This window comes from Lynx canadensis, chromosome C2, assembly GCF_007474595.2.
Source record: "Lynx canadensis isolate LIC74 chromosome C2, mLynCan4.pri.v2, whole genome shotgun sequence".
In the NCBI taxonomy this organism is placed as follows: Eukaryota; Metazoa; Chordata; class Mammalia; order Carnivora; family Felidae; genus Lynx; species Lynx canadensis.
In genome coordinates this window covers 93,111,280-93,124,676 of record NC_044311.2, presented here as the reverse complement: position 1 = coordinate 93,124,676, position 13,397 = coordinate 93,111,280, and the positions used below count along the sequence as shown (strand labels likewise).

General features: G+C 36.5%; 1 protein-coding gene across 3 annotated transcripts in view; it reads right to left on the bottom strand.

The window, feature by feature from the left end:
• The window catches only part of GSK3B (glycogen synthase kinase 3 beta), a 196,671-nt gene that overhangs the window by 42,776 nt on the left and 140,498 nt on the right, over positions 1-13,397 (bottom strand). For all 3 annotated transcript variants that reach the window (XM_030330443.1, XM_030330441.1, XM_030330442.1), the window contains exon 8: positions 16-111. In XM_030330443.1, the coding sequence (XP_030186303.1) occupies positions 16-111 (96 nt within the window). The remainder of the gene's footprint in view (positions 1-15; positions 112-13,397) is intronic.

Below are 13,397 nucleotides of genomic sequence, written 5' to 3'. Positions count from 1 at the left end.
CTCTTTTTGACTCACCTTAGTCCAAGGATGTGCCTTAATTTGAGGGAATTTGAATTCTGTGTAGTTTGGGTTCATTTCTCTAATTTGCTCCCTTGTTGGTGTCCCCAGGACCTAGATAAAGAAAGCAAGTTATTGCCATATTTTTCTATATACTTACAAATATTAAGTCTTTATGTTTTAGCATATTGGTTTCATTGGAAAAAGGAATTCCAAAGTTATGAAATACAAAACTGGTTAAAAAGAGCAGACTTTGCACGAGACTTTTTTTTTTTAAGTTTATTTTTGAGAGAGAGAGAAAGAGCACACGCGCTTGTGGGGTAGGGGCAGAGAGAGAGGGAAAGAGTGAATCCCAAGCAGGCTCTATGCTGTGAGCGCAGAGCCCAACATGGGGGTGAGATCGTGACCTGAGCTGAAGTCAGAAGAGCCTGACACTTAACTGACTGAGCCACCCAGACGCTCCAAGACTTTTAATTTTTAACTGGCTATGGATCCTAATGCTATACTACCCTACACAGACTTCTATGAGATAATCATAATGTGAAGCCACTGTTGTAAAAAAAAGATCACTCAAAAGCATTCAAGTAAAAATCAAACATCTTTGTTCTAACTAGAAAAACCATCTACTGTAACCATGGACATTTGAAATGAGATCTTTTATTCATTTAGTGTAGTCAAAGGTTTTAATTTTTTTAAGTTTATTTATTTTGAGAGAGAGAGAGAGAGAGAGAGACAGAATGAGTGGGTAGGGGCAGAGAGAGGGGGAGAGAGAATTCCAAGCAGCTCCATTCTGTCAGCGCAGATCCCGACGTGGGGCTCGAACTCATGAACCATGAAATCATGACCTGAGATGAGGTCAAGAGTCAAACACTTAATGGAATGAGCTACCCAGGTGCCCCACAGGTTTTATTATCAATAAATTAATAAGGAGAACTTACTCAAACAGTCATCAATAATACCATTCAGTGAGTATTTAGTGATTGTTCTCTGTGTCCAAGGAACTATGCTATGACATATGGAGAATACAAAGAAGAAGAGATTCCTTGTTATAATGAAATTACATATTTGTGCATGGGAAAGAGTATAATACAAAATAAAAATATATTGAATGCATCATTGTCTCTAGAGATGCAGTATGCACTGGACAAAGGAAAGTCTATGGAATTGACTGCACAAGACAGATGACAGGAAGAAACATAAATTACTAAAAACGAGAGTGCTTTGAAGAAAGATGATACATATCTTTCTTTATAATTCTAAAGCCTGGTATAAAACAAATTTGTTACAATATTCAGCCATTTGTAATTCAAAAATAGTGGCAAAGAAAGAGTGGAACTTAATAATAAGTACTGGATTTGTGGTGGTAACCGGTGGATAATCAGGGCAAAGTAAGAATTTCAGGGTTTTCCTGGTTTGTTTTTTGGTTCTAATTCTCTAGACTTCATTAAAACCAGAACTTAATCAAAATTTTAAGAGTTTTATTCTTCAAAGACACTCTTTTTTTTTTTTTAATGTTTACTTATTTTTGAGAGAGAGAGACACACAGAGTGTGAGCAGGGGAGGGGCAGAGAGAAAGGGAGACACAGAGTCCAAAGCAGGCTCCAGGCTCCAAGCTGCCAGCACAGAGCCTGACATGGGGCTTGAACTTACAAATAGTGAGATCATGACCTGAGCTGAAGTCTGATGCTGAACCGACTGAGCCACCCAGGCGCCCCCAAAAGACACTCTTAAGAAAAAGGCAAGCTACAGACTGAAAGAAAACATTTGCAAAACATACATTCTGCAAAGGACTCCTATCTAGATTATAGAAAAGACTCCTATAAACTCAAAACAAAACAACAAACAACCCAATAAAAATGGGCAAAAGATAGAATCAGACACTTCGCCAAAGAACACTCAGATAGTAAACTAAATAAGCACATGCAAAAATGCTCAACCTCATTACTATCAAGGAAATGCTAGTTAAAACTGTAAGATACCACCTACATACCTATTAAGATGGTTAAAGTTAAAAAAAAAAAAAAAAAGATTGCCTGTGTAAACCAAGTCCTGGTGAGGATGTAGAGCAACTGGAATTCTCATCCATTGCTAGTGGAAAGGTAAAATTGTATGGCGCCTTAGAAAATACTTTGGCAGTATGTTAAAGACATAAACATATACTTACCATACATCCATCATTCCTACTCCTAGGTATTTACCCAAGAGAAATGAAAGCATATGTTCATACAAAAACTTTTACACAAATGTGCATAGCACCTTTATTTGCAACTGCCAAAAAAGTAGCAACAACTCAAATGTCCACAACAGATGAATAAATAAACAAATGAGGGTATACCCATACAATGGAATACTATTCACTAATAAGAAAAAGAACATGGATGAATCTAAAAAAATTTACACTGAGTAAAATAAGCCAGACCAGAGACAGTACCTACTGTTATCATTTCATTTGTACAGAAATGTAGAAAATTTTGTCTCCAGTGACAGAAAAGAAAGCCATGATTGTGAAGGCTGGAGACAAGCCTTACAAAGAGTACTAGTGAATTATGGGGGGTGAGGAATATGTTCATTGTCTTGATTTCATGGTGGTAGTTTCTTATGTGCATACGTCTTACCAAACTGTGCACTTTAAATATGTGCACTTTATTATATGTCAATTATATCTTTCAGAAACTAAGTATAAGAATATATAAAGTTGAAGTAAGAGAGGTAGAACATTCTGAGCTATAGAGTTATATACTATTATTTGTCAATGTAAGTAAAAAAAGAATCTAGTTAACTATAAAATGACTTTTAATTGCCTAAAAGACAATTTCTGAGCAAACCCCTGATGTCATTGAGGGGATAAAAAAAGATGTGTAAAAATGATCTAAATTATAACACATCACTCTGTGGAAAGCTCACTTTTGGGCACTGGAAACGTATCTCCAGTTATTTAAGCTCCCTTCCTTTTTGTAGCAGAAGTCCAACTTTACAGACAGGAGCAAGGTATTATCTAGTATTGGGAAGGGAAATCACAGGCTTTTGTAGCTGTAGACATCAGACATTGTAAGTAAGGAACTATTCACACTTAAAATATGAAGGCTAAAAATGAATCTTAATTTTTATTATTATTTTTTTTTAATTTTTTTTAATGTTTATTTATCTTTGAGACAGAAGACAGACAGACCATGAACAGGGGAGGGTCAGAGAGAGAGGGAGACACAGAATCGGAAGCAGGCCCCAGGCTCTGAGCTGTCAGCACAGAGCCCGATGCGGGGCTCGAACTCACGAACCATGAGATCATGACCGGAGCCGAAGTCGGAGGCTCAACCGACTGAGCCACCCAGGCGCCCCAATTTTTATTATTTTTAAATGTTTATTTATTTTTGATAGAGAGAGACAGAATGTAAGAGGGGGAGGGGCAGAGAGAGAGGGAAACAAAGAATCCAAAGTAGGCTCCAGGCTCTGAGTTGTCAGCACAGAGCCTGACGTGGGGCTCAAACTCATGAACTGTGAGATCATGACCTGAGCTGAAGTTGGATGCTCAACCAACTAAGCCACCCAAGAGCCCCTCAGTTTTTATTTTTAAGTAATAAAGCAAACACTAATATCCTATTTTAGACCCTCAATGAAGGGTGTGTGTGTGTGTGCATGCGCGCGTGCACGTCTGTGTGTCTATGTATGTGTGTATATGTACTGGGAAAGAGGGAGAGGAGTGAAAAAGAAGGGAGTGTGAACTAATCGATAATTCTGCTCCCCAAATGCAACCCTAGTGGATTCTTTTAACTACTGGAAGAAAACAACAACAACAACAACGACATGAATAACTGAGTATTTAAAATGCGTATCTTCGGGGCGCCTGGGTGGCGCAGTCGGTTAGGCGTCCGACTTCAGCCAGGTCACGATCTCGCGGTCCGTGAGTTCGAGCCCCGCGTCAGGCTCTGGGCTGATGGCTTGGAGCCTGGAGCCTGTTTCCGATTCTGTGTCTCCCTCTCTCTCTGCCCCTCCCCCGTTCATGCTCTGTCTCTCTCTGTCCCAAAAATAAATAAACGTTGAAAAAAAAATTAAAAAAAAAATAAAATGCATATCTTCAATGATGCTACAACTTACTAATTCCATTTTAAGGTATATCCTCTAACCTAGAGAAACTTTTTATACATCCAAAGCAACATTGTTCATAATAATAAAATACTGCAGGCAAAAGCAAAAATCCCAAAGTAGCATTAATAAATTGAGGTACAGTCATAAAATGGTACATTAACTACACATCCCTTCTGAAGGATCTCACAAAGTGGTGTTTTCACTCAGCAATGAATACATACAGTAGGACTGCCTTATATAAAGCTTAAAAGCAGGCAAGACCAAAGTATATTTTAGTTTATATAGTAAAATTCTAAAACTATATAATAAACAAACATGGGAATATGTGTTAGAAAAATCAAGTATGGATTATTAAACTCAACAGAGAAAATATAGGAGGGATTATAACCAGATTGGGGCATAAATAATTCCTTTGTTTTTTTTGTAACCTTTTAAAAAAATATTATTTATTTAAAATATGAAATTTATTGTCAAATTGGTTTCCATACAACACCCAGTGCTCATCCCAAAAGGTGCCCTCCTCAATACCCATCACCCACCCTCCTTTCCCTCCCACCCCCTAGCAACCCTCACTTTGTTCTCAGTTTTTAAGAGTCTCTTATGTTTTGGCTCCCTCCCTCTCTAACCTCTAACCTTTAATTCTTAATATGAGTAATAATTACATGATATTCACTTTATTATTGTGCTTTACACTGAATACATTTTAATATATTTCTGTATTATGATATATTTCACAGTAAACGAAATGACATTTAAGAAAAATGCCCACATTTGAATCACTATTTGCTGTGCAGTCCCCCTCTATTTATTCAGTACTTTGTTAACACAAGACACAGTCCTAACTCCCTACTAGTTGGTAAGAATGCCAAAAGAAATGAGAATTGAATGATGTCCAATTAGTAAATGCAGACTGTATGGACAGAGATCACATGGACTTATCAGCCATTTGGTTAACTTTCCAATAGGGGCTAAGCAAGAGAATTCCAGTTACAAACTATAATGAAAAGGCAGCATCCTCCCTGAAGTGAATGTTATAATTCTTACGTGTTTTTTATTATAACCTAAGGTGAAGTAAATCTGTGAAATACACAATAAAACAGCTGTGAAACATGCCATATATACAAGTTTGCTTTACAAACTTTTAATAATTTATTTAATGTGAAAGCAAGAAGGTATACTGTGTGTTTTCACTCCCATATCTTCTCCTTAAATTCCTATCTCAGAGCTACTCACATCTAAACATTTGCCCAAAATTTTATATGTATTTTTTTCAGTGAAAACCCTTTTCCTTTATACCAACTACCCAGATTCTATGATTAACATTTTACTGTGTTTGGTTCATCACACTTCCATCCATCTATCCACACATATATAAATTCACCTTATTTTTTGATACATTTCAAAGTCAGCTGCAGACATTAGTACACCTTAGCATATGTGTACTGGAATTAATTACGGTTCAGTATTTATGACTTTTACATAAGTATTTTTCTGTGTATTTCGAATCTTCTTTCAATATACACAGTGTATATATGTGCAAAATCTGTTATCACACTGAGAAATAATGTTTTGGCAAATAATGATATAAAAAAGATTCTTAATTATAATTATAATTGATGGTCAGAGTTTAAATGTGTCCTTTACTTTTAAAATATGTGTATTTGTGACTTCTGAGAACCTAGTTACTAACCAGTAAGTGGAATCACTGATCTATTCACTATCAGATAGTTAAAAGCAATTAACCAAATAAACTAGTCTGTTACCACAAAGCAGCAATGGAGAACTTCTTATCCGTGTTATGGCCACATGATCATGACTCACTGAGGCCATTAGATGGGGAAACAGAGATTCTAATGTCATAGGATTTTCTATGTTTAACTTCTCTTGCCAAATAGTCAACTACTATAATATTTTTCTATTCTTTTTACTATTTTTTAAAAAATCTTAAACCAGGTTCTCCCCAGGTTGGCTAAAAGAGATGAAAACTAAATGGGAAATCCCACAGAACAGGGGTCAGCAAACTTTTTCTATAAAGCATCAGAGTAATACTCAGGCTTTGTAGGTCACAGAGCCTCTGTCACTACTCAACTCTGCTGCTGTAGCAAAATGCAGCCATAAACAAAAGTTTATTTACAAGAATAAGTAGCAGAGTGAGTTTGGCTCCTGGGCCGTAGTTGCCAAACTCTGACCTCTTCCAAACAGTTTTAGAGATGAGAAAAAATGAGGCCCAGAAGGAGCACCTTTTCAGGTTAAAACTAATTAGAAGCAGAGTTGGGCATAATTCAAATCTCATCAGTGGCAAAACAATTTTAGGAGATGGTATCAAAGAATCCATTTATTGGACTTGATTGGAAGACAGTATTTGTTTCTAATTTTGGAAGCCGTGAAAGATGTTGATGCTATTAAGCATGAACGCATAGTGCTGGAAAAAAAACAATATTTAAGACATTCAAGAAGAACTAAGGGGCCAATATTAGGTATATCATTTCGAAGAGGGCATGAGGGTAGAAAACAGGTTTGGTAGTACTTGATGTACAGGTGCTTGGTGGATGCGACAGTGTATAACAGGTCGAGCAAGCTGAAGGAGAAGAGCACTAAAGATGGCCCATGGGACACAAATATATAGGTAAAAGGAAAATTTAAAAAGAAAACTGAGACAGAAGTCCAAGAGACTAGAAGTCCTACAGACAATGATACCATGGAGGCCAAGGAAAGTAAACATTTAAAGGACAGAGGTAACTTACGACACAATTAGCTCAGCTAAAATAAAGCCCAAAAGGTGTTTACTACATCTGGCTGTGAAGAGACTTCCCTTCTGACCATGGTGAGATCAACCATGAAAAGAGGAAGCAGACACAATCATCTGAAGTAAGTGGAGACAGCATATGTAAGTTCTCCTTTCAAAAGGTCCATGAGTGAGGAAAAGGAGAGAACAAAGAGAAGAAATATTGAGCATTCAGTATATAGAAAGCTCTGCGTGACGGATTATCAGTTTTCTTTTCTCATTTAAACTTTATAAATACTTATTTACCCATTTTACACTTAAAAGAAACCTACAAGTGATGGCGGTAAACCAACTTCTCAAAGCTACAGTTTGTCAGCTGTAAATATGGGATTCAAACACATGTGTAGTTGACTCCCTAAAATGGTCTACCTAATATTAAGGGAAAAAAACAAGGAAAAGTTTTTTTTAAATAATTCAAAAAAATCATTTTCTTAAACTCTAATGATTATACTATAAAATGAAGTCTGAATCTCTTTGAGTTGTGCAGGATATACTAAGATTTTATAAGATCACAAGGCTATAATTAAAAGCTAAAAAAAATAGAATTAACAATAAAAAATAATTTAAAATAAATCTACTCATATCTGGTAATTCAACTTAATAAAAAGAATATCTTGGGGCGCCTGGGTGGCTCGTCGGTTAAGCGTCCGACTTCGGCTCAGGTCATGATCTCACAGTCTGTGGGTTCGAGCCCCGCATCGGGCTCTGTGCTGACAGCTCAGAGCCTGGAGCCTGCTTCCGATTCTGTGTCTCCCTCTCTCTCTGGCCCTCCCCTGCTCATGTTCTGTCTCTCTCTGTTGCAAAAATAAAAACATTAAAAAAAATAAATAAATAAAATAAAAAAATAAAAAGAATATCTTGAACGGTTAATATAGATCTGAGGCAACAGAAGAATTATATGAAGAAATGTAAGCATCTAATTAGCTAAACAAGATTAGAAAGTTTAACAAACCTCAAACTTTGATAAATCACTTTCAGACTTCCTTAATTGTAGATTCTCACTATAAATCCTATGCTTACTCATGTCTAACTATATTTGCAATACTAAGCATTCAACTTTTAGTATTTTTGCCTGCCGTGATTATTTCACATGTATAAAATCTTGCTTGGAATGTTAAACAGTGGGTAAGTGCCATATTATGCATAGTTGTGCATACTGTAATTTTATTGCAAGAATTTTTAATTGCAAAGCCTAACTTACAGAAACTATTGTTGTTATTAAATTGTTTTGGGAGCCATAACTGCTTAAAGGTGGTCAAGTGTAAACTAAAAGCCTTAAGTAAAGTAGCACAATTTGTATAATTTTGCATCAGTAGTTCAATAGATTTGGAATGTCATGCAAAGGCTTGCACTATTTAAAAGTAAAAAAAAAAGGGGCGCCTGGATGGCTCAGTCAGTTAAGCAAGCGTCCGACTCCTGATTTTGGTTCAGGTCATGATCTCATGGGTCATGGGATTGAGCCCCACGTTTGGCTCTGTGCTGATGGCGCTAAGCCTGCTTGGGATTCTCTCTCTCTCTCTCTCTCTCTCTCTGAAATAAATAAATAAAACTTTTAAAAAAAAGTAGAAATTGTCAGACTCTATAAAAAAAGTAAGTATATGTTGTCTGTGAGAAACTTGAAATATAAAGACACATAGGTCAAAATGCAGAAACTTATACCATGCAAACACTTATCATAAGAAAAATGGAGTGTCTACGTCAGAAAATGGAGACTTCAGGGCAAAGAAATTAAACTAAAGAGGGACATTTCCTAATGATAATATTAATTTTAAGACTATACTTGAATACCATGTATAGACGAAAATGTAGAACACAGGAACTCTCTTATTTGTTGGTGGGAGTGAAAAATAGTAAAACTGCTTTGGAAAACAGTTTGCTAATTTCTTATGAAGTTAACATACGCTTATTATATGATTGGCAACTTCAGTCCTTTATAGATACTTTCAAGTCCTTTCTTGAAAAGAAATATGCATATGCCTGCAAAAAGACTTGTAAACAAACATTCATAGCAGTTTTACTTGCAACAGCCAAAAACCAAAAACAAGTCAAATGTCCATGTACAGGTGAAGAGATTAAAAAAAAAGTGTGTTCGGGGCGCCTGGGTGGCGCAGTCGGTTAAGCGTCCGACTTCAGCCAGGTCACGATCTTGCGGTCCGTGAGTTCGAGCCCCGCGTCGGGCTCTGGGCTGATGGCTCAGAGCCTGGAGCCTGTTTCCGATTCTGTGTCTCCCTCTCTCTCTGCCCCTCCCCCGTTCATGCTCTGTCTCTCTCTGTCCCAAAAATAAATAAACGTTGAAAAAAAAAAAAAGTGTGTTCTAATAGAATATACCTCAGCATAAAATGGAAAAAACAGGTGATATAAGCAACAACACTGATGAATCTCAAGAACATGATGTTGAGCAAAAAAAGATACAAAAGAAACATACATTCATAATAAATTATAGACAAGAAAAACAAATCTGTACTGAAAGAAAGCAGACCAATGGTCATCGGAGACAGAAGATGGGGAACTAACTGCGAAGGTGCATGAAGAGAACGATCAACTGTCTTGGTTTGCCTGGCATACGCTGGAATATTTACTCAGCCCAGGCTGTACACAGGAACACTTTTGGGGTGACGGAAATGTTCTAAATCTTGACCTGGACATGGTTATATATATTTGTCTAAGCTTATTAAACTATATACTTATAACAGCTACATTTTATGTAAATTACACCTGGATGATGTTGACTTGAAAAGTAAAACAGACCACTATGTAATTTGTGATACATTTACTACACTAAATATAACCAGATGCTTATCCTTATCCTCTGTTAAGGCCAGCATCTAAAGTGTCAGAGTAGGTACCAAACTCTACAGAATTATTTTATATATAATATATACATGGTCTTTAAGAAAGCAAAGGTATGGGGCTCCTGGGTAGTTCAGTCAGTTAAGTGTCTGACTTTGGCCCAGGTCACGATCTCATGGTTAGGGAGTTCAAGCCCTGCTTTGGACTCTCTCCTGTTAGCATAGAGCCCACTTCAAATCCTCTGTCCCCCTCCTGCAAGCACACGTGCGCTCTCTCTCTCTCTCTCTCAAAATAAATATTTAAAGAAAGCAAAGGTAAGACAATCAAGAGGCATTTAAAATTTTGTGCTCAGCCTCTTAAGTCATTCATTCATTCAAAACATTTATTGAGTTCCTATCTTCAAAGAGCTGTAGGGCAGAGAGACTTCTACAATCAACAAAGATCAGTACAACAAAATAAGCGTAGATACATGTGTGAGATGAAAGTGCTACCCTGCTCTAGAGGAAGGGGAAGGGGTTCAGGAAAGAGTTCTGGAAGGAGAGACAAGAGATGACTCTACTTAAAGAGTCTAGGAAGCAAATGAGTCAGACACGCATTCTATGCATGATAGGTGTGAAGTGGAAAACAGCCTGATTTGGATAACAGTAACAGCTGAATAGGAACAGAGACTAAGAACTGGATAATGGAGGGACAGCAATGTTACAGGCTGAAAAGTAAATGACAAATTATGAAGAGCAAAGATTCTAAAAGCATCACTATCTGCAATCAATACAATAAACACAGAGGACATTTAACTGACTATCCTATTTCTATTTGAGTATATCTTTAGGTTTTATATTCAATTTTATTATATACAGAGTATATATTTCTACCTGATACGCTATTAGGAGTATATTTCTACCTGATTTACTCCACCTCAATTATATAGTTGGAATTTTTCAAATTATATAAACTGAGCCTTTTCATTTGATAGATTAAAAAAGAATGTTTGAAATGAATCTTATCAACTCTTTAAAATTCCCTTGAATTTTAAAAGATAGAAAAATATTTTTCTCCAAAACTTTTAGATTAAGGACATATGGTAAGAAAAAAAATAACTCTTTCTGGGTTTCCTAAAAACTGAGTTCTGCCATGACTTAAAGGAAATGAAACTACACATAAATGTTTTATGTACTTTCTGTAAGTATGATAGTTCGCACAATTAAAAAAGGGGGGAGGGGAGATGTTAAAAATTATCACACTACCGTTAAGAGTATATGTATTCTGTTATCTATTATTAGAATAAGACCTCTCCATTTACTGTAAAAAAACACCTTTTGTTTGGCCCACCATCCTAGATCATGACAGGTAAGGTGGTGAAATGTTCCAAAAAATCAGAGATTAGTCGGCCACGTTGGGTTGGGAATGCTGTTCGTGATTAAATCAATCACTTCATTTGCACCCAGGCCCATCCACATTTGTTGTAACATTTTCTCACTCATTTAGCTACATATGTACCCAGACACTGATAAATATCAAATGAGGACTTATTTATTTCTTCAAAGAAAGAAAGCCAAGAATCATCTGACTAAAGTATGATAAGCAGTTCTTTCACAGCTTTATTTTTAATAGCTCAACACCAGAGGTCGCCAAACTTCAGCAGTAGAATGCTGCATGTGCAGCCTTAACAGCAAGGTGAAGTAAAAGAAATCCTATTACAGTTTTTACTCTTCTGCTTAAAATCCTGCAGTGGCTTCCTACTACCTACAAGCTAATGTGGTCTGGCTATGGCCCATAGCTCCAGCCTTCTCTGTCCCAGTAAATTCCTATCCTAGTATACCCACCATTCAGAACCTTAAGTTCAAACCATAAACACGTAACAGACCCAATTTCACTAAGCATCTTTGCCCAAATTCATGCACATGTCCTCTATTTCCTTCTAAAAGGTCCTCTAAAAAGGTGAATACCTTTCCTTGCTTCAAGATTCAGCTCAAGAGTCACTTGTCCCATGATACCTTTCCAGAGAGCACTCCCTCCAAAAATACAATGCTGCCTTTGTACTCTGCCCAGACTTTTGGGTAATACCCACCTTACTCCATTGCCCTCAGTTATTCCCCCCTTCCTCTTAGTCTCTGAATTCCTTGAGAGCAAGGACTCTCTGTGTTCTAGCCCAGCACCTAATAAAAACATTAGTAGTAGTTAAAGTGGTATGCTCCCTGAAAGAGTAAAGGGGCGCATGGCCAGGCCTATTATATAATAAAGCTTTTTAAATAAGTGGATAAAAATTGAATAACCTAGAGGCAAGAGAGATTATATGTAGCATGGCTGAACAATCAAACATCTTCACTTCTTTTCTGCAAAAAAGAACTGTTTTCCAGTTTGGATAACTCTCAGGTTTGGCTGCCTACACCATAAGTTTGACAAATGTATCTAAAACTAGAAAACATGTCACTGAGCTATTCTATTTCAAACTATCAGTATTCTAATGACATTGGAATTACTACTTTACATTTGCACTCCCAGAAAACTGATGTAGATTTTATCCAATATCTGCCTCTTCCCTATAATATATGATTGAAATTTTCATATAAGAAACCCTTGTCTTTATGGTGCAATGTTTCTCTCTTAGGGTTTTCTTCCAATTTCCAAAAGGCAAGGAATAAAAAACTGTAATAGCAGTACAAATTTTTAAATTCCATTAGGAATTTCACTGAAAAGGGCAGCAAGTTGTCATGTTATTTGAACAAAACTATACGATTTGGCTAGTTTAAATTTTCAGCCTAGGGAAGGTGAACTGGGGTAGGAGGGTTCCTTTATGTCTCCATGCTCTAGTCCATTCACTCTTGTACCATCTGTCAGTTGATCAGGTGCCAGGGGGTAGATGGATAAATATGAGAAGTCATCTAGAGTCCTTTGCAAAAATATGATCAGAGTAACAACAAAGCTACCTTATCAATCAACAGTTTCATAAGTAGATGCACTCATTCTTATCTTTTTAAAAAATATCGTTATTGAGATATGCTTCATATATCATGAAATTCACTCCTATATAACTCAGTGGTTTGTTAGTATATTCCCAGAGGTATACAACAATCACTGCCATCTAATTTTATAATATGTTCTTTACCTCAAAATGAAATCCTGTACCTAAGAACAATCACTCTCATCCCCACTCCTCCCAGCTCCTGACAACCACTGATCTGTCTTTATAGATATTTATTCTGAACATTTCATACAAATGGAATCATATAACATGTGGATTTTTGTGCTTGACATTTTATCTGTTCATTAGCTGATGGACATTTAAAATGTTTCCACTTTTTGGCTATAAATAACGCTACTATAAACATGTATATACAAGTTTGTACACATGTACAAACACAGGTGTGGACATGTGTTTTCAACTTCTGAGATACAGACCTATGAATGGAATTGCCAGGTCATATGGCCATTCTATGTTTAATATTTTAAACATAGTTAACATATACAAACCATTTTTGGTTTGCACCATTTTACAATCCCACCAGCAATGCATGAGTGTTTCAATTTCTCCAGATCTTCAACACTAGCTATTGTTTGTCTTTTTATTCTAGCCATCCTAGTGAATGTGATGTAGTATTCATTGTGGTGCTAATTTGCATTTCTCTAATGAGTAGTGATGTTAAGCATCTTGTGCTTCCTGGCCATAGGTATCTCATTAGAGAAATGTTTATTCAAACCCTTTCCCCATTTTTTATTGGGCTGTCTTTATTGTTGAGTTGTT